The 25,894-nt window shown below is 37.9% G+C and overlaps 1 protein-coding gene across 3 annotated transcripts in view; it reads left to right on the top strand.

Moving 5' to 3' along the window:
• The window catches only part of IBR3 (acyl-CoA dehydrogenase-like protein), a 403,438-nt gene that overhangs the window by 321,058 nt on the left and 56,486 nt on the right, over positions 1–25,894 (top strand). For all 3 annotated transcript variants that reach the window (XM_089813746.1, XM_089813745.1, XM_089813744.1), the window contains exon 16: positions 22,704–22,856. In XM_089813746.1, coding sequence (XP_089669872.1) covers positions 22,704–22,856 — 153 coding nt within the window. The remainder of the gene's footprint in view (positions 1–22,703; positions 22,857–25,894) is intronic.

Genomic DNA, 25,894 nt, shown 5'->3' with positions numbered 1-25,894 from the left:
AAGTATATAAATTTGGATACATTTGTACTAACCAAGGGTCATGAAAATCGACCTCTTCCAAATTTGCTTGTCCTCGAGCAATATTATATTTTCTACTTACGACTTAATAAAACAATATTTCTAGTTAGAGCATACACTTGAAGACTAATGCATGAATATGTGAAGACACGAAGCATATACACTAATGCATGAATACATGAAGCAGGCACAAAACACACATGAAGACATGAAACATATATGATGCATATGCTTTAATGTAGGAAGATTCAAAGTATACACATGATTGCAAAGAGATAGAAACAACATACTTAAATATTTTCTATTTATCTCTTTGATATGATTATTTATCTATATGGGTATTTTCCTGTAGTGAGTGGTCGGATTACTGTGTTTGGGCATGGAAACAGTCTACTTGAGTTCCCCTCATGAATCAAGCTGCTTGTGGGAATCTTTACCTCAATTTAAACGAATTACTCCCCTCGGCCTTCGCAAGATCCTTATTCACTATAAGGCTTTGAGGTAGGTAGAATTTCAAACATGGTGGTTAAATGTTGAACCTCACTTGACTTATATATGTTCAATCTTGGCTTATCATTAATTTTCCTTAGTTTTTATTTCCTTTCTTTTATATGCAACTTCCAAACAGGATGGTAGGATCATGCTCGTGTACCACTTGTGATGACCCTTTTTCTAAGTGGGTTTGGAAGGGTCCTAGAATGTGAATGGACCCTTTTTAGAATTTGATTCTTGGTAGAACTAATCATATTTAACTTGTAAGAGCCATCACCTAATACCATTAGTTAGTTTGGATAATGTCAATATTCTCTGTTTATTGAATCCTATAATGGATGGTAGATTTATTTCTACTTGAGTTTGGGCACAATCTATTTAGGGCCCTCTTAGATCTTTATCCATATTGGGATTCTCTTGCCCCAATGTGAGCAATTTACTCGTACCCTTATACACACTCCCTATCCACTACTACTAACACAAGAGTTCTTATAGACTTATCCACAAATTATTAATAGTATTGTTTTCCCTACTGAGTAACAAAACTAATGCATATAGAAGAAAAAGTACTTAACACAGAATGGAAATAGAGAACAATCATATTATATTCATTGCTTAGTCACCGTCTACAATAGTATTCAATATCAACATGCCTCTATGAAAGGAAATAAAGGTTACATATAGTATCCGAGGGTCGCAAGGCGAACTGTCACGACCTTGTAACTCCCTCGGATATGCCAACTGCCTAATTACCCGTTCTCCTTACAACATCATACCCCCCAAAAGAGAAGTTGTCTCCTGGCGACTCAAAACTGACAAAATTAGGAGACAACATACAAATATAGAAGCAAACATAGGCTAGGGAGGAGGTTGTGATCCTGAAGTGTTCAGTAGTTGGTGTAACTCATAAACCTAATCGGTACGGATACGTAAGTCCTTTTGTGTCCGTGTGCTGACCTCCATAGCCTCCTTCAGTAGAAGTGCTGCCTCCATAGCCTAAGCCTAAGCCACCTGCAATCCCTTTTCAACCTTTTCTTTGTTTTGCAAGAGCGCTACTTGCTCTGCTGCCCATGCTGCCTACTAACTAGCCAATTCAGCAACTAGCTCCTCTTGAGCCTTTGCCTCTACTACCCTGGACCTCGTAGCTGCAACCCTTTCTACTTCTCTGTCCGCCTCTGCACGCCACCGAGCATAGTAGGTGTCATTATATGCCCCTATTATCTCATGTGCAAGCTTCTCCATAGTTGTGTTGCACAGCCCCAACTCAGGTTCTCTAGTCCAATCAACTAGCATCTTTGGCGTTTCTATGGCTGACCATCCTCTTTCCTCAAAGCAAGAGTGCAAACGCTTGGGACAACCCTGCTAGATATAGGCTCAGATCAACTACAACTCTCTTTCGCGGGTCAAAGCATGTTGTCCAATGATTCAACCTCTCTCCAACACATCCTCCACGGCCCTAATGTACTACATGGTTCTACCCTCATCTGACCCATAGTTTAACCCATCCTCAATATCAACATCATGCTCTGTATCCATCTCTGCCCCTTCCGTGACAACCATGTCCACCTCCGATGCGGCCCCCTCCTCTTTGGGCACATCCTCGGACTGTGGTACCCTCAAATCCTATGGTGCTAGAATGGCAGATACTCCTGGCAAGACCTATCCCCGCCTTGGGGACTGGACGGAGGAACAAACATTTGTAGGGGTGAGTCGGAACCGCTCTCTTAAGAACACATTAGCTTGATCCATCACTACAACACCCTTAACCTTTGGTTGTGTTGGCTGGGCCACACTCATGGGTTTGGCCAACAAGGATGAAGCTATAGTAACAACCTTTGTGCCAATCATGTCAAGTCGAACTTGAGGCTCTGCTAATCCTCTCTTAGCTGGCTCTGGTACCTAGTGCATCTCCACAAGCCCTTCGGCTAAAACAACCCAATAGCATGGTGTGAGATATAGAATGTGTGATGCTATAGTGTCATGAATTCCTCCATTCTATCAGCAAGGACAGTTGCCCAATCATATACCATACCATTAATGATGCCATTCATGAAGGCAGTCTACGGGAGGGCGATATCTAAAGCCCTACTCGCCCTGGTTAGCTTGCTCTTTATCACGTCCATGATAAACCGCTAATGGCCTTCCCGAATGAAGTCCCATCACAGTCCTTGAATCCTAGTGCCCTTTATGACTGACTCAAATTCCTCTGGCATGACGTTGCATCCCACCAGCTTCACCCAACACTCCTTTCATTCTTGCTTAAGTTTGTGGTTCGTAGTTATCACTTTGCGGCCTCCTTGTCCAAGAATGCCAAGAACCCTAGTGAAGTTGCAGGCTTTGAACAAGACTGTGAGACGATGCTTCTTGTATGGAATGTACTTGTTCTGTACAAGCCATATCGGCTCAAACAGCCATATGGAAAACACTGGAAGTGGAATCGCCTAGTGTACTTGCACATGGACCAATATTTGTTTGATGAGGTATGTGTGAGGTATTTCTTGCTACCACTTGCGGCACTCATTGCCATTTAGCCCTTCAAGTTGTACTGTGAGATGAGAAATGGTGGCCTTTTTTGCAGATTGCTCCTGGCCCTACAACACAGACTCCTGAGGCCAATACTCTCGCATTCTTGTCCATCTTAGGACTATTCTCCTTCAACTGATCCTTCCATTGTCGCCTTTTCCCTGCAAACTGCATATTCCAATTGATTAATGGTTTCTTGTTTGTCTTTATGAAACAAAAACTATTACATGGTACGTCTTCTATCCTCTAGATGCCTTTGTTTCTTTCCATGGATCCCCTTCCCAATGGTGTTTGCTATGCATTCGTGGTCAATTGCTATCTAGCATGGTTCACTCGTGCCCCTTTGTCTATGGCTCTTGTCCGCTAGTTTATCTTGCTTCCCCACGATGATCTGGAGTCGGTGCATGGTTCTCCCTACTTCATGTACTTATGATGTTTTCCCTTTCTAGCCGATATCTTTTTTCTTTCCTTCTTATCGCTCCACAACATGTCTTTCAGCTCTCTACGATTCTCCTTCAGATCTCGTGACGTATTTTCCCTTCCTCTCTTGTGGTGTATTTGCCCTTTATCTCCTGCCTATTTGATTCCTTTTGAGTTTCGAGCCATTGACCAAGTCAACAATCTCCTATTTGTCAAGAGTCCACAGTTTGATTGCAACATTGTCACCAACTTCTCGTACTTTGTAGGGTCCCAACCATTTTACCTTGAATTTCCCTGGCATAATCTCGTTGCGTTCATTGTATTTCAGTACCAACTATCTCGGCTAAAACCTTGTCCGCTACAGGTGCTTATCATACTAGGCCTTACAATGAGTTTGAGCCACCCCCATAGCCCATTGCGCCATTAGTCTTCATTCGTCTAGTTTGTTCAGTCTATACAACCGCTTGCGAAGACTTTCAATGTTGCCCAACCTATTATCAATTGCTTCTTGAAGGCTTGGAACCATGAATTTTGCAGGTACTACTGCTTCTTGTCTGAACATTAAATAAAATGGTATTTGTCCGGTTGTCACTTTATACGTTGTGCAGTACGCCCAAAGTGTTGATGGTAGTTTCTCTTCCTAGTTAGCCTACTCGAGCCCACATTACTTATAGATGACTGACACAAGGATCTTATTTGTTGTCTCTGCTTGACCATTGGCCTTTGGGAAGTACAGACTTGATAGGGAGTGAAAAATTTTAAACTCCGTCGTGAGCAAGAGAATCACATGGTTGACGAAGCGATCCTCTCTACCACTTGTCAATTGAATAAGAATGCCGTAGTGCATGATGATTTGCTCATAGATGAACTTTGTTGTGTTGACGGCCAAGTTGTCTCCTAATGCTTGTGCCTCAACCCACTTCGTCAAATACTCCGTTGCTACCATGATGTAGCGGCAACTTTGAGTCTTACTCGACTTAAGGGGTCCTACAAAATTGAAGCTCCATCTCTCAAAGAGTTCTTGGGCATGTGATGGATTTAGTGGCATGAAATCTTGTTTCAAGGGTTTACTCGTATGCTAGCAAGTGTCATAGCTTGCCACCCCCTCCTTGGCATTATTGGACAATGTAGGTCATCATAGTCCTACGAGGAGTACCTTCCTTGCCGTCGTGTCCGGTCCCATATGCCCTCCTGTCAGGCCTTCATGGGCTTCGTGAAGGACACTTGGTACCTCCTCTTCCATGACACGTTTCAATATTTAGTCCAGCCCCGTTTTGTATAATAGACCTGTAATATCCTTGTTTTTTGCAGGTCTATGTAGTTGATGGAGTTAGCTCATCATAGTGACCCTTGTAAGCTAACGGGGTGTTTTAGGGCTCTCAATTGTGAACTTACTATTTTTATTAAGTCTATTATTGGCAGTTGCCATTTTTGGCAGTGTAGTGGGTGGCTTCAACAATTGGTCATCACCTGCAGCTAATAAAGTAATAATTGCATGAGCTCTTATTTATTTATTAATCGAGTTGTATTATGATTATAATGTTTCTATTATTATAATAATGACATTAAGAGTCATTTCTAAAGAGCTTATTGGAAAGTTTCTAGTGTTGAGTTCTTTTGAAAACATCCACAATTTCTGAGGTGGAGTTATTTAGGAAACTTTGGCCAACGGAAGATTATAAATGAGAGCTCATTGCATTGGGAAAAGCATGCTTGATTATATATTTGCTTTTGTGCCTTGTGGCTTTTTCCTGATTTTTTGAACTATTCGCCCTTGCTGAGGTATAAGGGTTAAGTCTAAGAAGTTTCTCGGCAATTGTCTTGAAGTATAAATTGGCCAACATTCTACTACTATATTTTCTGTGGCTAAGGAGAAGGATCTTGAATATTATATTTTCTTTACTCAAATTACTTGGATGAGGGTTTGAAGAAGTCTGAGATTTATCATTGGCAATTGTGCTAAGGTAAGCAATTTTCACAATTCTCCAACTATGATCACTGTGACTACAGAGATTGATATTGTGAAGGGAATCGATTGTAATGTGTGCAATCTGGCAATCGATTTGGTAACTGATTGAAAAGTATTGGAGTTTGTTGTTTTTCATTATTGGGTTGCGTTTGAGATTATTATCAACTAGATGCCAAACTATGAGGGGAAGGTTGTTGGACATGTTAATTGGCTAGGCAGAGACAAATGCTATCCCAACACCTTGCGTTTTCTCACGTTCTGCTGGGACCATCTGCGATCTGCAACTCATCTGGACGTCATCCCTATCTTGGCCACAATTTGCGAAATTGGGAGCAGTATGGATTAAACCAGACTGTATTTGACTTGCGTTAAGATTGTTAAGAGTGATATTGTGTTAAAGAGCTGTCTCTGTGATATTGGGTTCTCCTTCCAACCAGCAAATACAAAGAATTGTGCTACGGAGAAAACCAAGTTTCATCATACTTTAAATTCTGAAAATTTGGTTTATGATATTTTATCAAATAATGTCTTTCCTTCCTCTAATACAATTATAAGTAATTTTTGGAGTTGAATGGTTATATTCAATATTTGCCATATACTCATGATATCTATTGAAAAAATTAAAAAAAACAAAGACACACAAAAATATTGTTCATTGACACTAATAACTCTATCGGAGCATACTTAGAGTTTTTACAGTGGTATTAGAGTGGTTTCCTGCCAGCCTCCAGGAATTGGGCTCCGAATCAAATGATAGTGGTTAGTGCTTGGTTAGAATTGCAGTCAATATTTGATCCATTATTTTCTATTTAGTATCATGGCTGATGTTAGGAGATTTGTGTCGGGTATGCACTATACCTAAAGAAGGCGTAATTCTCCTCCTAGAGGAGAGCTTGAGATTTTGTTTGGTTCGGTTGGTAGTCTGCGTGGTTCTGGTAGCGTTGGACTACTACCTATAGATGCTGAGGTTGATAGAGATGCCCTACAAGGATTTAGGAATATTGCAGCGGAGCAACAACAAATTACAGATGTACTGCAATAGTTGTCTAATACTTTGTAGCAAATAACACTTCCTTGAGGACATAGTAATGAGAGAGCTCGAGATATTTTTGTTGGTTCTCATAGATCTTGAGTTGAAGATAGAACCCGAGATGGTGTTAGGTACAGAGATGCAGATCGAGTTCGAGTTGAGGATCGTAGTGGATTAGCTGACAAAGCTGACATACATACTGGTACTCATGATAGGCTGTAGAGGTCTGTGTTTTTGAGACTTGAGGTGGATGCAGTTAGTATTGAGTTTGAGGCTGTTCCTTTTGTTGATGACGTGCTGGTGCACTTTACAGAGTGGGATGCTTTACCACAAGCTGTTAAAGATCGTTTGAACTTTGCTAGGTTCCTGACTCAAAAACAGGAGCATTTTAGAGCGAGGTCGACACCTGAGAGACAACGACCTCGACAGACTGAGTTACAACAAGTTGCTAGTAAGATGACGTTGGAGCACTTTGATGGTACTGGGAGAGTTACAAGTCAAGCTTGGATTCATAAGCTCGACACATATTTGGCTTTATGTCATATGTCAAAAGTGGATGCAATCAAATTTGGGGTGTTGCATCTAGACGAAGTTGCCCATGACTAGTGGTACCATGGGTTAGTTTCTTTGCGACATGATTAGATCACTTCTTATCTAAAGTTTCTGGATCACCTGATCGAGAGATTTGATAGGAAGGATCCAGAGGTGTACTTCCATGAGTTGGCTCAACTGAAGCAGTCTGGTGGATTAGAGAGTTACATTAGTGAGTTCCAGAGGCTTTCAATCATACGAAGTGCAGACGAGAGATGTTATTCATGGAGGAATTGATTGAGCCACTCCATGGATGGGTGAAGTCATTGGACCCATCTTCTCTTTAGGCAATAATGATGAAGGCACGAGACTTGGAGTCCTCTTCTTGAAGCAAGGTTGCTTTGAAGTCTTCTGCTCTTCTAGCTGATAATGAGCCCCCACTAGTTGTTGAAGACAAGGGTAAGTCAATGGGGAGGTCTGATGATATTTTTAGAGAGGATTTGAGGAGGCGTTAGCTTTTCTTTTGGTGCAAGCTTTTCTTTGAAGGTCATACTTGTGCATTCAGGCCAAAGGGAGCAGGGAATCGTGGTATTTGGGTCTACATTGATCTGATTGAGGATGAGTCTTCACAGTAGCATGAGGATGTTGATGAAGATGATCATACTTATGATAGAGTTTATACTGTGATGAGTATTTATAGGTTGGTATTAGACTCACATGTTCAGGATTTGCACAGGGTACAGAGTTGGTCTGAGTCTAAGCTGGATTGTCCATAGGATGATGGGGTAGGCATAATGAAAGAGAGTGTGTTGAGATCTCCTAAGGATTTGTCTGTTCCGACCTTTACAACACAAGTACTTGGTGTTATGCTACAAGTCATGTTATTAGTTCAATTGATGGTTTTGAAATTTTGTTGGTTCAATGGGGACAAGAACATCACTTGTTTCTTATGGGATCTCGGTGGAGGTTTTTGTATGATGCTAGATTGCTTGAGGACAAGCAATCTTGGGGAGGGAGGACTGTAATATCCCCGTTTTTGACGGGTCTACGCAATTAATGGAGTTAGCTCATCATAGCGACCCTCGTGAGCTAACAGGGTGTTTTAGGGGTCTCAGTTATGAACTTCCTCTTTTTAGTAAGTCTATTATTGGTAGTTGCTATTTTTGGCAGTGCAATGGGTGGCTTTAGCAGTTGGTCATCACCTTTAGTTAATAAAGTAATAATTGCATGAGCTCTTTTTTATCTATTAATCATTGAGTTGCATTATTATAATAATGTTCATATTATTATAATAATGACATTAAGAGTCATTTCTAAAAAGCGTGTTGGAAAGTTTCTAGTATTGAGTTCTTTTGGAAACATCCACAATTTCTGAGGTGGAGCTATTTAGGAAACTTTGGCTAATGGAAGATTATAAATGAGAGCTCATTGCATTGGGAAAAGCATGCTTGATTATATATTTTCTTTTGTACCTTGTGGCTTTTTCTTGAGTTTTTGAACTGTTTGCCCTTGCTGAGGTATAAGGGTTAAGTCTGAGAAGTTTCTCGACAATTTTGCTGAAGTATACAATTGGCCAACATTCTTCTACTGTATTTTCTATGGCTAAGGAGAAGGATCTTAAATATTATATTTTCTTTGCTCGAATTACCTAGCTGAGGGTTTGAAGAAGTCTGAGATTTATCACTAGCAATTGTGCTAAGGGAAGCAATTGTCACAATTCTCCAACTATGATCACTATGACTATGAAGATTGATATTGTGAAGGGAATCGATTGTAAAGTGTGCAATCTGGCAATCGATTTGGTAACTGATTGAAAAGTATTGGAGTGTTGTTTTTCATTATTGGGCTGCATCTTAGATTATTACCAGCTAGACGCCAAGCTGTGAGAAGAAGGTTGTTGGATGGGTCAATTGGCTGGGCAGAGACAAACACTATCCCAACACCCTGCATTGTTTCACGTTCTGTTGGGACCATCTGCGATTTGCAATTTATCTAGACATCATTTTAATCTTGGCCACGATTTGCAGAATTGGGAGCACTACGGATTAAGGAAGACTATATTTGGCTTGCGTTAAGATTGTTAAGGGTGATATTGTGTTAAAGAGCTAACATTGTGATATATATTGGGTTCTCCTTCCAACCCGCAAATACAAGGAATTGTGCTACAGAGAAAACCAGGTTTCGTCGTAGTTTAAATTTTGAAAATTTTGGTTTAAGATATTTTATCAAATATCGTCTTTCCTTCTCTAATACAATTATAATTAATTTCTGGAGTTGAATGGCTATGTTCAATATTTGCCATGCACTCATGATATCTATTGAAAAAATTAAATAAAACAAAGACATACAAAAATATTGTTAACTGACACTGATTACCCGTCCATGATCACCCTTCTGTGCAAGCGTCATGCCAATTGCAAAGTTTGAGGCATCTACATGCACATGAAACTCTTTATCCCAATTAAGGTATGCCAAATTCAGTGCCCCTAGCAACCTTGTCTTTAATTCTTAAGAAGAGGTTTCTTTCTCGACCACCCAAATATACGGTTATCCTTTTCTTGTCAGCCTATTGAGGGGGCATGATACTTGGACAAAGTTCTTTATAAACCCCTTCGATAATACCCAGTGTGTCCCAAAAAGGATTTTACCCCGCTAATATCAGTCGGCGCTTCCATCTCTACTATCACATTTACCTTGTCAGTCTTAGTTTTCAGTCCAATTTTGGATATAATGTGGCCTAGCAGCTTACCTTGAGGTACCATAAATCTACACTTCTTTGGGCTTAGGGCTAGCTTGGCTTGACAACAGCTTTCCACGCATTCTCCTAGTATTGCTTACTACCTATCTTGCCCACTAAAGATAGACTAGTCATCTAAAAATGCATAGAAGTTTCCTACGGACATTTTATTAAAGATATGAAGAATTATCCTCTAGAAGGTTGTCGGTGCATTGCACAGCCCGAAGGGCATCTAGTTATAAGCATACACGCTATCTTCCACCACAAAGGTGGTCTTCATCTTATCCTCGTCAGTGATTGATATCTGGTTATAGCTAGAGAACTCGTCCATAAATGAATATATTTCATGCCCAACAACCTCTTCCAATATTGTGGATGTGAATGGTATAGGAAAAGGATCCTTTATAGTGACCGCATTCAAGCAACAAAAATCAAACAGATCTTGATCTGCTTTACGTCCTTTTTCAATGATATCACAATCGCTGAAACCCATTCACTTGTTTCTATTGGAAAGATGATTCTTGTCTCCAACATGTTGTATCTCTTCATCCACCCATGTTGCGTAATTCTTATTCATCTTGTACGGTCTCTTCCACACAAGTACAATTCTCGACAGTAAGGGTATATAGTGTACGCATAATTCCCATGGGACACCCTTCAGATCCTTATAACTCTAGGAAAACACATCTTTATATTCCATGAAAATTTTAAATGTTGTCTTTAACACAAGATCCTAGTCTTCGCCAACTAGTATGTTGCACAGGTTTTCTTCATCCCCAAGATTTGTAACCTGTATGAATGGCTCTTCATCCTTTATTGTTTTCCTTGTGTCGAAGTTGTGAGTTGGTCTTTCATTCATCTTGGCTTCCCCTTCTTTGCACTCATTGTATTCCAGTGGAAACACCTCTTTTTCTTCTTTATTCATTCTGTCTATTCCGAGCATATTGCAACTTGGAAATATCTCATAATCTTCCATCTACCAATGGAATAGTCCATTCAAGGAACCAAGTCGTTATCTGAACATCTTTGTAGTTCCAACACACCTTTGTCATTAGGCTCCATGTCATTCCTTCCCATGTCCTTTTCACTAGATTCTCCATTGGATTCCGACTTTGAAGCCATCTCATCTCTCACCATCTGAGTATGAAGATCAACAACAAATTTCCTCCCAACGTTCTCCAAAGAGAGCGTGTTTTTCTTCCAAATATGGTTAGCCCTTGCTGCTACTAACCATCCCCTATCGATTATGGCATTATATCCCTTCATTTTCTTGGAATTACAATAAAATTCAGCAGAAAAGGTTGGGTTCCAATGGTGATGGATTGGGGCATCAATATTCCAATGGGCTTAATTCCATGTTGGTCTGCGCTAAGTAGGTTGAAGGTGGGAGGCCATAGGGTAGGCTTCCCAAGTTTCTTCCATGTTTCCTTTGAAAGCACATTTGCTCCTGACCCTCCATCAACGATGGTCTCGATGAGAATTATCTCGAGGATACCCATCTCTAAGACGGCGAGGTATTGTCCATTGTTCAACGAGATTATCAAAGGGTCTATAGTTGAGCCTCCAGCAACATTTGGTTTCTCTGTACTTGGTGGAACTACGTATGTATTCAACAATGTCGTTTTTAACTAGGGTATCATGTGGAAGAGGTCTTGTATCTTGATTGGGACCTCCATTTGCAGTATCTATCCCAGTATATTGTTCTTGGCTTGTGTTCATCCTGATGTACTTGCAACCCCACTAGAATCCCCCTTGGCTTTCATTGCCTTCTCTATTTCCTCCTTCGCTTCCTGTACTCTGCTTTTTTGTGCGAGTATCAGGGTACATGGCTTGCTTTCCTTGATCATGTGTGACTACAAGTACATTTTCCTCTTCAACGTTGAGTGTATTCATCCACGATTTCAGACAATTGGCTTCCTCACGATCCTCGAGACCACAGCATCAACGCAATTTCTATGGTGTGTCTTTCTTTTCGTAGTCTCGGGCAAAGTGGCCCCACTGCGTGCACAATTGACACTGAATCATCGACCAACCCTTTGAGTCACATTTTATCCGGCTTTTGTTTGCATTACCTCCTCTTCCTCCACGCTAGTTGTTTCGGAAACTGCCAGATGATGCATTATTTGTTTGTTGATTGGTTGTGGCTGCCCGAAGGTAGATGGGTGCTCCTTGGTGAAGACTACTTGGGGCCCTCTTGTCCGTAAGTTATATGGGTAGTCCTTGGTAGAGTGGACCGTCACCTGGCAAATGTCACACATTGACTTCTTAGGACATGTTCCTTTTGTGTGGCCATTTCCTTTGCACTTTGTGCACCATAATTCTCCCTCTTTAGTCTGTTCGGTCCCTCCTTTCATTGTTTTGAATTCCCGCATCATTCGCTCCATATCTTTTTGCAATGCTTGCACTTTTTGATTGGGTTCTTCATCATTGCTACTATTCTCATCAAATGATTCGTCACTTCAAGAGGATGACTTGCTTTTCTTCTTCTTCTTTAGTGTTTTGTTTTCACTTTCTAAATTCATGGCCCTGTCAAACGCATCTTCGTACGATGTCGGCAGTACTATCATCATTTTTCTTCTGAGAGATGCATTCAGTCCATGAACGAACCATCTCTTCTTCAATTCATTGGCGGGTTGGGTTTTCATTTTCTCGAGCAGCTCCTTCAACCCTCTATTATAGGCTCAAACAGTTTCCTTACTCCCTTGTTTGGCATTGTAGATTTCTCTGACGATCTCATTATCGTCGCGAAGCAATTTGAATTCTGCATGGAATGCCTTCTTGAGGTCAGACCATGAACCTATTTTTCTTTTGTCTATGTCTGTGTACGAGTCAATGGCAATGCCCCATAGGGTTGCAAGAAATTGGTTGAGTCATTCGTCATGATTGGTCACTCCGTTTGCTGCCTAGATAGTTTTATAGGTACAACCATGTCTGATAGGATCTTCCTTCCCATCGCCAGTAAACTTGGGAAGTTTCTATTTCTATGACATGTTTTGTCACAGTGCTTGACCCACTTGTTGTGTTCCCAAACTGCTACTACTAGGGTTGGATCATGGAGGGTTTCCCTAACCACCATTCAGCATCCTTCTAGCACTTCTCGCTGCCTCAGTGTCTTCTGTCTCCTTTGCTTGCTCTTCCTGTCGGGTGTTTCTACCTTGGTTTCCTTTTGCTCGAGGTGTGATGGATAGATTTAACAAGTGTTCATGCATTTCTTGTATCAAATCCAATCTTTGTTGTGTCTCTGCCAACAGTTCCTCACTACTTCTCACTTGCCAACAATTCCTCACTACTTCTCACTCGCTGGTATTTTGGCAAACCAAACTGTTCTTCTTTGGTTACTACTCCTCTCGCAGTACCCTCCTGGTCACCCTTCGTGACCCCTTTGTGGTTCCCTTTGGCAAGTTGCTTTAACCTTCATCGTTGCTCAATTTGCTATGCAAGAATTAAGGCTTGATGTTTGGCTTGTACAACATCGATTTGTTCCTTCTTATTTCTATCCTTATTTAGTGTGTTTGGCATATATACTTCTAATGGGTGAATTTGAAAACAACACATGTATAAAAGAACACTTATTTATATAGAGTCTCTATACATCATCATGGTCGTCTATGTGACCGTTACAGAGATTAGTGCTTTGTTCCCTCACAGTTTACTCACATTTCCATGGCATCGGGTTCATGGGTGGGGGCATTGGTGGCTTCCACCACATTCTTCCGCTTCTCTCCGGATGTGTTCATGGAAGTTCCGAAGGGATTGTTGCCTTCATTGTTCCTGTTCAATTTCATTTCACTGATGTTGCTGACCTAGGAAGGCTTGTGCAAACAGTCTCGGAAACTGATGCAATAGATAGTTGGTGGTGGGGCTCATGTTGGGGGAGTCCCACACTGTGTCCTACGGAATCTCTTCTCATACGACTTCTCTCTGTACAAAGGTTTCAATGCTCGAGCGTAATAAAATATGGAAGTTCTCCGTCAGTAGGTGTTCTCCCTCAAACAACTCATGAATTATGTTTTCATTCACTATCATGTTCTCCTCCAGAGGTATTCCCATTGACTCTATGTGTCATATGCCATCAGAGTGTTTTTCCCAAATTCGAAATGACAATGGCGCCAAATGTTTTCCCTACTGGGTAACAAAACTAATGCATACAAAAGGAAAAGTACTTAAGATAGAATGGAAATAGAGAACAATCATATTATATTCATTGCTTAGTCACCGTCTTGTAATGTCCCCTCTTTAGTTCGACATGGCATTGATCATGGATTTGCCTATTCCAGACTCTCGTAGGCAAATGGTGTGGAAAGAGAGTCAATTCTGCGGATCAGATAGTCATATCTTGCTCTTGAAGAAGTGTTAAGAGGTTATATTTTATCATTATGTGATATTGGGGCCCACATGTTATAATTTTAATTTGAGTTGCACTTTTTATTTTATAAAATTACTTTATTATAAAAAGTGCATTATAATGAGAAATTATAAAGGATGTTTCTAGAAGTTCTAGCAACTTCTTAGAAAAGTGAATAAATAGAGGGCTGGGCCTCTCATTTGGACATGCTTGGATTGGAGAACTCTTCTACTTCTTCATTGTGAAGACATTTGTGGACTTTGGATCTGCAAATTATTCAATCTTTGGGAACGAATCACTCCCTTGGATTGGCGACTTTGAGGGTGTGAAATATCACCTGAATTGTTGCATAATTGGAGTTGGTATTCAGCCATCTCATTGGAGCTTATTGAGAATTCGTTGTTAGGGTTTGTTTTGGTTGGAATAAGGATTTCAGATTTGCCCTATCATTGGAGAAGCATTTGACAAGAGTTTGAAGACAGAATAAGTGCATTTTCAGAATTGGCAAAGCAGGGTTCGGAACCACATAATTGCTCATATCTCCTCAACCCTTTGGAGTTATTTTTTATGGTTTTACAGGATTACTACCTAACCCTAGGTGCCCATTTTCCTTGCATTTGGGGGTCCCAAAACCCTAATATTATTTTATTTCAGCAGCCGTACAGGTACGGCCTGGTACGGCCCTGCTAGTTTGGGCAGCAGCAGCAAATTAAGGACAGTTTGGGGGTGCGGTTGGAGGTCTTCATTAACGATCTGCAGCAAAACGTGGTGTTCTTCCATAGTTCTTCAAACCAGGTTCTTGCATTCTGAAATATATGTCAATTTTTGGGTAAATCTGTTGTCATACAGTCATTGTAATAATCAGTCCAGAATTGGTAATAAAATAATTTCAGAATTTATTGCATTGTAATTGAAATATAGTTCAATGGCTTTATATATATTGTAATTCTGTGATTATATTCTGAAAGTATCAAATCTGAAATTACCATATTCTGAATATTGTTACTGTTACACGCCAAGTGTTTGACAAAATTCCTAAGTTCAGTTTGAGGGTTTCTGTGGCCTTTATAGAGAGGGTCATTACACGTCTACAATAGTATTCAATACCAACATGCCTCTATGAAAGGAAAGAAAGGTTACATATGGTATTAGAGGGGTCGCGAGGCGAACTGTCGTGATTGTGTAACTCCCTTGGATATGCTAACTGCCTAACTACCCATTTTTCCGACAACAAGTATTAGTTATGATTATATTAGACTCAAATTATACTTCTTACAATAGATCAAATAACAATAATATTGAAGATGATAATATCATAAGATCAAATCTATTCTTTATAATATGAAAGGTACTTCTAATAGCATATATTAGAATTAATTCTATATTTAATAATTATTTGTAGTAAAATTACAAAGGATAGATCCTTAATAATTTTTCTTATTCGCGGTAAATTAATTATATTTCAATATTCATTTATCTTGGATTATTCCACAGTTGCATGGGGACAGGGGTACTTTGGGTATGGGTACAACAATATTTCAAAATAGGGGACGGGTGTAGGTATGTCAAAAAAATTTTATTATAATTTTAAAATTTAATAGAAAACCTGAAAATATGAGTCATGACATTTAGAGTTTTTAAGAACAGTGATATGTTTGATGCTATATGAAAATTAAAGAATCAGAAATCCTATATGTTTTGAATATCAATGCATAATAGAGAAGGAAGACTTTAAATATGAACGAGAAGATCATAAATCATTTAAAAACATATTGCAAATGATAAATATTAAACTTCTAACCTGAATAGTGAATAGTGATAAAGTTTAGCAGTTTACTATTCAGCGTTAATCAATTGACAACATTGTATCAAAGTTTCAAACTGATTGCATATTAAATTATAAACGGCAAGCTGTTACACAAACAAAAATCCAACATGGAGAAAATTTTATTGCTTTGCCTCCAAAAAAGTTAACAAGTGCTGACGTGGCATTTTTCCCTGCAGGTTATGTATCCCAGGGAGTACCCAGTACGGGAATTAGGGGTTTGGGTACGCATAACCATGCAACTATGGATTATTCTACTTTTTAATAATTAATGACTTTACTATAACTTACATATAATAAGGAATTCCCAAATTTACCTTATTTGGCTCAATGTTTCTAGTTGTTGGTTAACCTTGACAAAGCAATGCAAATTAATTTTGATTATATTATGGTATGGCTGGCAGCCTTGAAACCACAGTGGCAGGTCTATAAGGAACATGATCTGATATTGTACCACAACTTGGTGGTACCCACGTAGGCCTCCCAATATCTTTTTCCACCTTATATCACTCCGTTTATTTTATAATCAGCATTCAATGCCATTTAACTCCACTTCCGTTCATTCTCCTGCTTTTTTGTCCTTATTGCTCCATCTTTGCGCTCTACGTCATCCCATTGCCCTCCTTAAGTCTTTTCCCCTTATATCTCCCCTTTCATTTGTATCATGTTTTCTTAGTATTAGTGACAGTACTGCCTTTTGCTTATGTTCAATTGGTCAAGTCTACGCCCTTTTATATGGTTGTTTAATATGACTTTCTGCATTATCCTTTTCCTTATTTACTTGCATGACCACATATAAATATGTAGTGGACACATCATGTCAGTCTGGATAGTCACTGATGGCTTTGGTAGTAAACACTTCCTTAGCATATTGCTCATGGTTTGATATTGATATATAATTAACTCAATGTGACATAGCTTAACACTAGTATTATAAATTAGATCATTGATATTAGATGGATATCTAATAATTATTATGATTACTACATTGATATTATGTTATAGACGATAAATTAGTAATATTGATTAAGATCATATTTTATTGATTCGATATAATCAAAAAAAGCGATTTGTTACTGATTTAAGAAAGAAATGTGTGTATTTATTATTAGAGTAATATTTAAGCGAAGTATATAAATTTGGATACCTTTGTGCCAATCAGGGGTCATGACAAACTTGAAGAAATATTTATTGAGCCCAAAACCATAATCCCTAGTATATCTCTTCACGAAGTCGCAAAAAAGAAATGGATCTATCAAAGACAAGGGAATAGAAAAGATGTCTATATAACCAACAATGAAATCAGCTAACCAAGTAGTGCATATATGATCAATAAAAATAACCATATCAGCAACACATAACCTTTAAGTGTCAATGTAGGAAACACAAGTACACCAACAAATCCAACTCACTGTATTCAGCCAATCATAACCTGGAAGAATGCATACCAATATCATGAAGTGACTGTAGTGACGCAAAATCTCCCAAGTGTAAGTGGAGTGAACTATGTGCAGAGGATCTCTCACAACTGGTTTTACTGAAGTCTGCAAGTGCTCACAATCAAACTGCCCCAAGATTGAAGTCAATATAAATAGTTTAGGACAACAGTAAACAATTTGAAATCTCATTGGATACATAGACTTCATGAATATTGAAGTAGCCAAAAAGCTATCTGCTATGATCAAAACTCCTCTACCAGCAATCCTCAACCAAGAAGTACTCATCTATTTGACTAAAGAAACCATCCAACTCATCTGCAAATCAAACTTGTTTAAGCTGATTAGGAAATGGACAATGACACTAACGCTCATTGTTACAACTCCAAAGCCCTCTAGAAGACACACCATAGCATTAAAAAGTTTGTTCTCTTGGACCAACTCTGAAGGTAAATTCTCAAAGTTTACAATACAAACCTTCTTAGGGTGAACTCTAGGAGTTTGGAAGGTCTTAAATAAACAATAACTATCGTTGTACATGACTGAAATTAATGCAATTTGATTTAAGTATTTTTCATAGAGAACAACAACAAGACCAATGGAATTTCCAAGTATAACCATGAAAATTGAGTGTTGCAATCGTCAAAAGTAAGTCAGAAGTGGCTAGAAAGTGCCTCCAAGAAATCTCCAACCAAAAACTATTACCTCCTTGAAAACAGAAATTGTACCAAATCCCTTCAATAATAGCAGACCGTAAAGTGAAGTAACTGATCTGCCACCCAACATAAAACTGAAAACTTAATCTATGATTTGCCAAAGAATACTACAAAGAGTGGCCATACTATGAATGGTACAATCTCTAGTTAAAAGCTATCTCCAGTCCATTTGTAAATGAACAAGTGAAATCACAAGATGGCTAGTAAAGAAAAGAACCGCACTTTTAAATTGAAACTTTAATCCTTATGGTTGTGAGATTTTCACACCATCACTCCATTGCAAATGGGGACCCCCTCTTTTTGCTTTAGTAGTCAGAGTAGTGGTCTTAGTTTGTAGCAATTTTCAAGTGTCCAAGTCTGAGAGATGAGTTTAGGCAATTTTAGTCTGCTGGGTAGTGTAGGCTAGGCAATCTAAATATTAATGATATTCCATGTTTGATATGTATATATATATATATATATATATATATAGTAACATTTATTTTTATTAATATATAATGTTTTATATTATTAGGTAACTAGTATATATAATGATAATATTTGATTTCTTGTCATTTATCATATTATATTGTAATAATGGTAACATATATTATATTATACATTATATAATATTTTATATTTTTATCATTTAATATATTAGATTTATATTAACTAAGTTCCCATATTCTCTCCAGCAAGCCTCAAAGTCTGGTTCGATTCTGTACAAAGTCTGGTCCTTGTCAAATTCTCTTGCAGAGCTATGAATTTGCTGCAAATTCTGTCAAAGGAACCCGTTCAAAATTTGCAGCGAATTTTGAAGAATTTTCTGCCCAGCAGACAAACCTGGGCTGAATTTGGTCTGAAAACTTTTTTTTTGACTTTTTAAAAGTGTTTTTTTGTTTTTTTTTTTTCCCTAATTTGGTCTATTCTATCCTTCCAACCCTAAAGTGACCACTAAAAAGACCAAAAAAGATGGTCTATATGTCATTTATGCATTTGTGAATGAAAATGAACACTTGCTTATAGAGAAAATCTAAATTGACAATAGGTGACATACAAATTGAAGATTATAGAAGAATTTCTTTAAAAAAGATATGATATCTTTGAATCTAGAGCTTAAAATTTGAATCTCAACTTTTGATCTAGCCTGGTTACAAATCCTCTAACCAATACAAAATGAAAATTCAGAGAACTGCACTTATCTTTTGAAAATTCCATTCATTCTCAAACTGCCCGATATGGAAATATGTTCCATGCATGTGACCAAGCAAGTGTATCATGTTGTACGTATAGCTAAAAAATGTAATTAATGTCTTACTGAACTGAAACATATATATGGTGGGGTATTTTGCTGTGTTGCCTTACTATTTAGCATAGCAATGTATGAACTTATTTGTTGTTGCATATATCTACACACAACATACATATTTTAGAAAAAACATGTCTTGTACAGATGAACCCAAAATGAATCCAAACCCAACTCCAAAAATTTTTTGACGAATTTCGAACCCACATCCATACTGGAATCCGAATCGGCAACTTAGTATATTAATAATTATTAATTATTAAATCAGGCAAGAGTATATAACGCAACGGTAAATTGTGAGCCTCTCATCAGGGAGGTCTTGGGTTCGAATCTACTCGAGATTAACACATAAAAATAATGAATCTTAATGATAATCATAAATGAATAATAAATATTCTAAGCTTCAGCCCATTACCTATCAAAATTTTTTTTTTTTTTATTAATTATTAAATCTTTCAAGGCAAGGCTTTAATCAACTTTCTCTATTTGTTGCAATTTTGTTTCTTGAAGCCTACAGAAAATGGGTGTGAAAAAGATGAGGATTTTACCAACAAGGTTTTGAGCAGGGGACATGACACTTAGACTTCCATTATTTCTTAACTGCAAAAATAGCAGTAGTAAAGCCAAATCCTTCTTTTCCTTCCAGTGTCCTCCCACAAATTCTCCCATAATGGCCTTTGACTTGTGCCCTTCACTCTGTCCTGTCCAATTAATGGCCCATAGCCAGCCCTTATTTAGGCCATGCCTCTTTCAATTGGCAGTGTAGTATGTTATTTTAAAAATGTGTACTGTTTCTTTATTAAATCTTATCTCTCCAACATTGACGATGGATGCATTTGATGGGAATGTGGCATTGGGACATTATCTATAAGAGGTAGAACAATCAACTCCACCAGCCCATTAATGTAGTAGCTTAATTTTTTTATCTCCAATTTGTTTTCTCAAAGAACTTAAAGGATTTTGATGGAGAGATTATGATGTCCTCTCAACATTTGTTTGGAGGATATTGCCTAACATCTAGATTAGGGTGCTAATAATGGAAGAGTTGTAGAGACACAAGTATGTTAATGGAATCTCCCAAGCATTAGGGAACGCACAATCTCATCCATTGCTTCACCTCACATCTTTGATCTGTTCAATTATTGCTTACAAAGAGATGAATATTTTTCTTTTGTGGCTATGGTTGAAAGATTGGTGTGGAAAAGCTCCAAATCTTCAAAGGATAGCGTAAGGTCTCATTTTTGTAGTGCTTCTAGATATGAGGCTAATTGGCTTTTTTTAAAAATACTTTCATATAAAGAAGTGCAATAAATTGACTCTAAACTCCTCAGTAACTTTTTCTCTGTACAATGCGACCTTCACCTTCTTTTCAAGAAGTTAGAGTGCTTAATTTGTCATGAGGTGATCAGCTTAGATTGCATTGATCCTTACAGAAGATGAGATTGTTAAATTTGAGAGGCAAGTAGAGGAGGGTACAACAAAAGAAGTGATAAGCACTGGATTGAAGAAGATCATGGCTGTGGAAAGGGATGGTCCTAATTCCTAAGGAGAACTCATTACCTTGTAATTTGAGGGTTCTGTCAACACCACTACTAGTGTAAAGGAGTAGAATCCTAACCATTACTATGGTGTCTATGGGGAAGAGTAAAATGTAAAATCTTGTGAATTGAATAAGGTTGTTCTTTTTCAATTCTAAAGGAAAGCCCTTACTTGACTCGACAAGCTCTTTTCATTGGTTTAGTAATTGTATTTTGCATGTTACTTATTTATAATGAATTGAGTATTATTTTAATATGTCAAGTTTTGCCAAGTTGCTGAGTCCAAGGCAAAATTGGTCTGCCAAATTTTGTTGAGTTTTGAGTTATGAAAGTACACTACTAGTGTAAAGGAGTAGGATCCTAACCATTACTATGGTGTCTATGGGGAAGAGTAAAATGTAAAATATTGTGAATTGAATAAGGTTGTTCTTTTTCAATTCTAAAGAAAAGCCCTTACTTGACTCAACAAGCTCTTTTCATTGGTTTAGTAATTGTATTTTGCATGTTACTTATTTATAATGAGTTTGAGTATTATTTTAATATGTCAAGTTTTGCCAAGTTGCTGAGTCCAAGGCAAAATTGGTCTGCCAAGTTTTGTTGAGTTTTGAGTTATGAAAGTATAGTTAAACCTTAACCCTCACCCAACAAAGTTAAAAAAAATTAATCATTAAACTGAAAGATTTTTCTTTGAAAAAAGCCTTGCCTCTTCCACACTGCAGCTGGAAAATAAGTGAAGATTGTAAATGTGCAATGCCAAATGTACACTTTTTTTTTTTATCTCTCCCCTTGTTAAGTTGTTTGACTTTGCTGTGTATGTCTGAAAATATTTGTTCCTAGATTGTGAATTTTAAAAAATGACGTAGACATGAAGAAACAAGCTTAATGCACAGAAGGTTTTACTTTAGAACAATAGAAAAGCCTGCAATTTAAATGTGCATTGTTTCTATCCTTCCCTGGTTTGACTGGGGTATTCAATAACATACGACAACAATGCCAGCTTTGTTGAATGAGAGTGTGTGCAGTCACTAAGGCACTAAGTTGTGCTCGCCTTGGTCATCACTGACTATAAGACAAAAATGAGTTGAGATGAATATTTTTGTGCTGCACAGATCAAAAGCAAAACACTTTTTGTTTCAATTCCACTATCTGTTGTTTGTATAAGTCAAGGTCATGGGATCAAATCTCAAACACTTTATGATTGACAATGTTTGTTCAAGTTTATTGTGATTTATTTCAGTAGTCTTGTGCTCAGTTACTATAGGAACCTTCTTTTCGAGAGGCAGGGAAGTAGAATTAAACTTGTCATTGGAGTGATCAATGGAAGATTGATAAAGAAAAAGGTTTGTTGCGTGCAGAACAACTTGATATAGGGTTCATTGTTTCTGTATAAAGGATTTTTCTAGAATTATTTTTATTGAGATGGCTGATTTTGCAACTAAAGTCTGATCATACCTTTAATTTGGAGATTATATTTTTCAAGGATTGTTTCTCTTTATATTTATGCTTCCTTGACACAACACTTTCTGTTAACCCCTGGAATGCAAATGTATTGACAAAATTTATGCTGTATGGAAGTGTAAAAGATTGAATGCCTTCCATTGGAGTAGTTCTAAAATGTTATGCACAGGAATAAACAAACTACTGAATAAATAAACAAAAAGATCATGGATCAAAATCCAAATCCCTAGCCCTGATTATGGCCTCAAGCCTAAATGATCTCATTTGTGATCTTTGTGATGTTGAAAATGCAAATTAACCCTGGGCACAACTCATAAATATTTACCTTGTGCATAAAGATATCAGATTTTTACAGCTAAAAATTGTTGAATGCTTTTCAGGGTCGGTTGGGTCCAGGTCGACTACATCATTGTATGAGACTGATTGGTGCTGCAGAACGTGGTATTGAAATGATGGTCAAAAGAGCACTTGAGAGAAAAGCATTTGGAAAGTTGATTGCACAGCATGGTTCATTCTTATCTGATCTTGCCAAGGTATTCTTTTTCATAATTGTAAATTTGGAGCAGCACCATAAATCTTGCAGTGTAAGAAATGCTCTGTACAGAGTAATTCGCTCTTTATCAGGTTACCTTTGACAATTATGAAGACATGCACAATTGAGAATAGATGTACTTTCAGCAGTTTGATAGTTAATTAGATTCCATAGGTTCCTGTGATATATGAATACTCTGAAAGATTTCTGTTAATGAAAGCTATTTTTACTAACATCACCTAAATAGCCATTTTCAGGTGGCGTAGTAAATGTCAATAAAGCAGAGCTTATGGAATGTAAAATATCAAAAATTTTGTAATAAAACAAAAAGGTTTCCAGAGAGAACCATATAAATTGAGTGAGTAATTATGAGATATTTTCTCAAAAGATGGAATCATGAACTTACTACAAATTTTAGAAGTACTTTCCCATTAAGGATTAGAGTTGGAAGAGTGAAATATATGATTAACAAATCATCCTTAAGTTGTTGTCTTCTTGAGAAGAAATATAAAACAATATATTTACATATTTGCATGCAATGGCCTGACTGATATGTGTGTGTGAGTGGGCGCATGTGTAATGTCCCCATTTTTGAGTTGTGGCAGAGTTGATGGATTCAGTGTAATGGCCCTCCTCAAATCTGCTCTCAAAAATGCTGATGAAAGCTCAAAGAATTTCATCAAACAATTCACATGCAAGGGAAGTATGACTGATATAGTATTTCAGCTGGCTTTAAATGACTCTTTCTTCAATTTGCATCAATGAGAATCTTGTGCTAGAAAACTCCAAATGGACTACACAATGACCTAACATGAGTGTGCTACTAATTTTGACAATATTCAGTGCATATATATGATTTAAGCATGAGAAATGAACACCTACAGCCAACTGGCATTTTTACAAACAGTTGGTGTACAAACTAACTAGCTGATAAATAATGATATTAAATTGCTTAAATGACACCAGCAACTATTATCTTCTTAATTGCAATGAAAAAATACAATGCTCATGAAATATGGCCAAGACCTTTGGCATTTACATGGATTACAAAATGATAATGCTGGTATAATGCACACTTACAGCTGAAACTTATAACACCTGAAAAGCAATACTAACAAAAGAACCTGGTTGTAGATGGCTGTAATAATTTCCTTCAATGCTGCCCCTTCTGCCTTGCTTTTCCGTTTTGCTTTTTCGAACTGCTTTTTCGGATCTGCTTTTTGAACTGCTTTTACGGACTGCTTTTTCAGCCTGCTTTTTCGGTTCCGCTTTTTCGGACTGCTTTTTCGTATCTGCTTTTTCAGATTGCTACCATGTTGAATTTCAAGACCATATCTTTCAATGGCGTCAAAATTTTCAGCTTGAAGGGATTTCGTCCTTCAAACTATTGAGACAATCTCCAGAAATTTTCCCAATTTCTTTGATATCTCCAAGCATACTTAAAAAAAGCTCTTCCATTTCTTTTATAGTGTTCTCACAAGGGCTCCATCTTTTGTTTTCTCAATATAGGATAAAACATAACTCCCTTTATGTAACTTATGTCTCCAATGTGTTATAAAATAAAGGGGAATCTTTTAATTTAAATATTTCCCACAAACTATAGTCTATGCATTAATAAAGTTAAATATTTAAATTTAACTTTATAAAATAGCTTTATCAATGCATAACAAATCTTATCAATGATAAACAAGTCTTCTTGTCAATTTTAAACAACTACCATCGACATACCGTTGCCACTGGATGTCCGCCCATGCTCAAGATGACTTACTATAAATAGTAAGTATGCCTGAAGTTGCCTCAAAACCCCTCAGAAAGACCTACAACTGAAACTATCTAGGCCAAATGGCCTCTAAGTCCCTTTAATGTCCTGGTTAGCCTACGGGACCGTGGGGAAATAGGCTAATGACAACATCATGCTATGAATGCTAAAAAGGGGACATTACAATCCGCCCTTCCCAAAATTGCTTGTCCCCAAGCAATGGTCGAACAACAATCCAATCAATCCACTTGGATCCCAAATGTAGTCATGAACTATACTGCTGTCAGTCAACATAGGCTCCTGCAGCAACCTCTGAAAATTAACCAAGAGGAATCCATAATCAAATTGGCGAATACAACTCACCCAAACTCCAAAGTCAGGAACCCATGAGAAACAAGCTCTCGAAATATCAGAACCCAAGTAGAGTAGATAACCCAAACTGCCAACATAGTAAATACCATCAACACATCCCACTAGCCTATGTGGAATGTACAATACAATTCTGCAACAACGATGAATACTCCCACATGAAACTGCACCAAATATAGAGAATCCACACATTGTACACCTACTGCAATTAACACAACTCTACAAATCACCGTCACTGTATCATAACCATAACACCCATGCACTGCTGATGGTGAATAGTCATTACATGGTAGATAGCAAAAACGAGAGCCCAGACCAAACTTGTCTGCCATCAACTCCTCAACACATGGATCAAAAGAAAACCGATGAACATATCCTACAGTATAATGCCGGTAAAAAGAACCAATCCCAATCAAAGACTCATCTTGCAGATGTGATACAACCAACTGTGACTGATCATCAGCTAAGTCAAAGGATGATATAGCAGAATCAACAACAACATCACTAGTCTCTATGCCCTCCAAGTCAAACATATCACAATGCTTAGCTGCAGCGCCCAACTCAGTTGAACCTGCCTCCAGTGGAAACGGACCAAATATGCCAATACTAGTGTCGTGGACAGATATATCCTCATCTCCACTACCTCTATCAACCTTGACCATGGACATCCACGGATCACCAGACACCACGGTCCGTGATTGCACAGAATCTGGTAAAAACTAAAGTCGTTCTAACTCCATGGTCACCTTAGCTAAATGAAACTGTGACTCCTTGAAAGCCAACTGTGTACTCTCAAGAAACTCAGAAGTCACCTCGAGCTGTTGAGTAAGCTCACTCACCTCATCTTTCTTGGCCAATAATGCATCGTATGCTGTACTCCCCCACTCCATAAGATGATCTCTGTCGGCTAG

Source organism: Cupressus sempervirens, chromosome 2 (genome assembly GCF_028749045.1).
Source record: "Cupressus sempervirens isolate cs-2001-9-10 chromosome 2, ASM2874904v1, whole genome shotgun sequence".
In the NCBI taxonomy this organism is placed as follows: Eukaryota; Viridiplantae; Streptophyta; class Pinopsida; order Cupressales; family Cupressaceae; genus Cupressus; species Cupressus sempervirens.
Note: the sequence above shows the minus strand (reverse complement) of the source record. Positions and strands in the feature narration are given on the sequence as shown.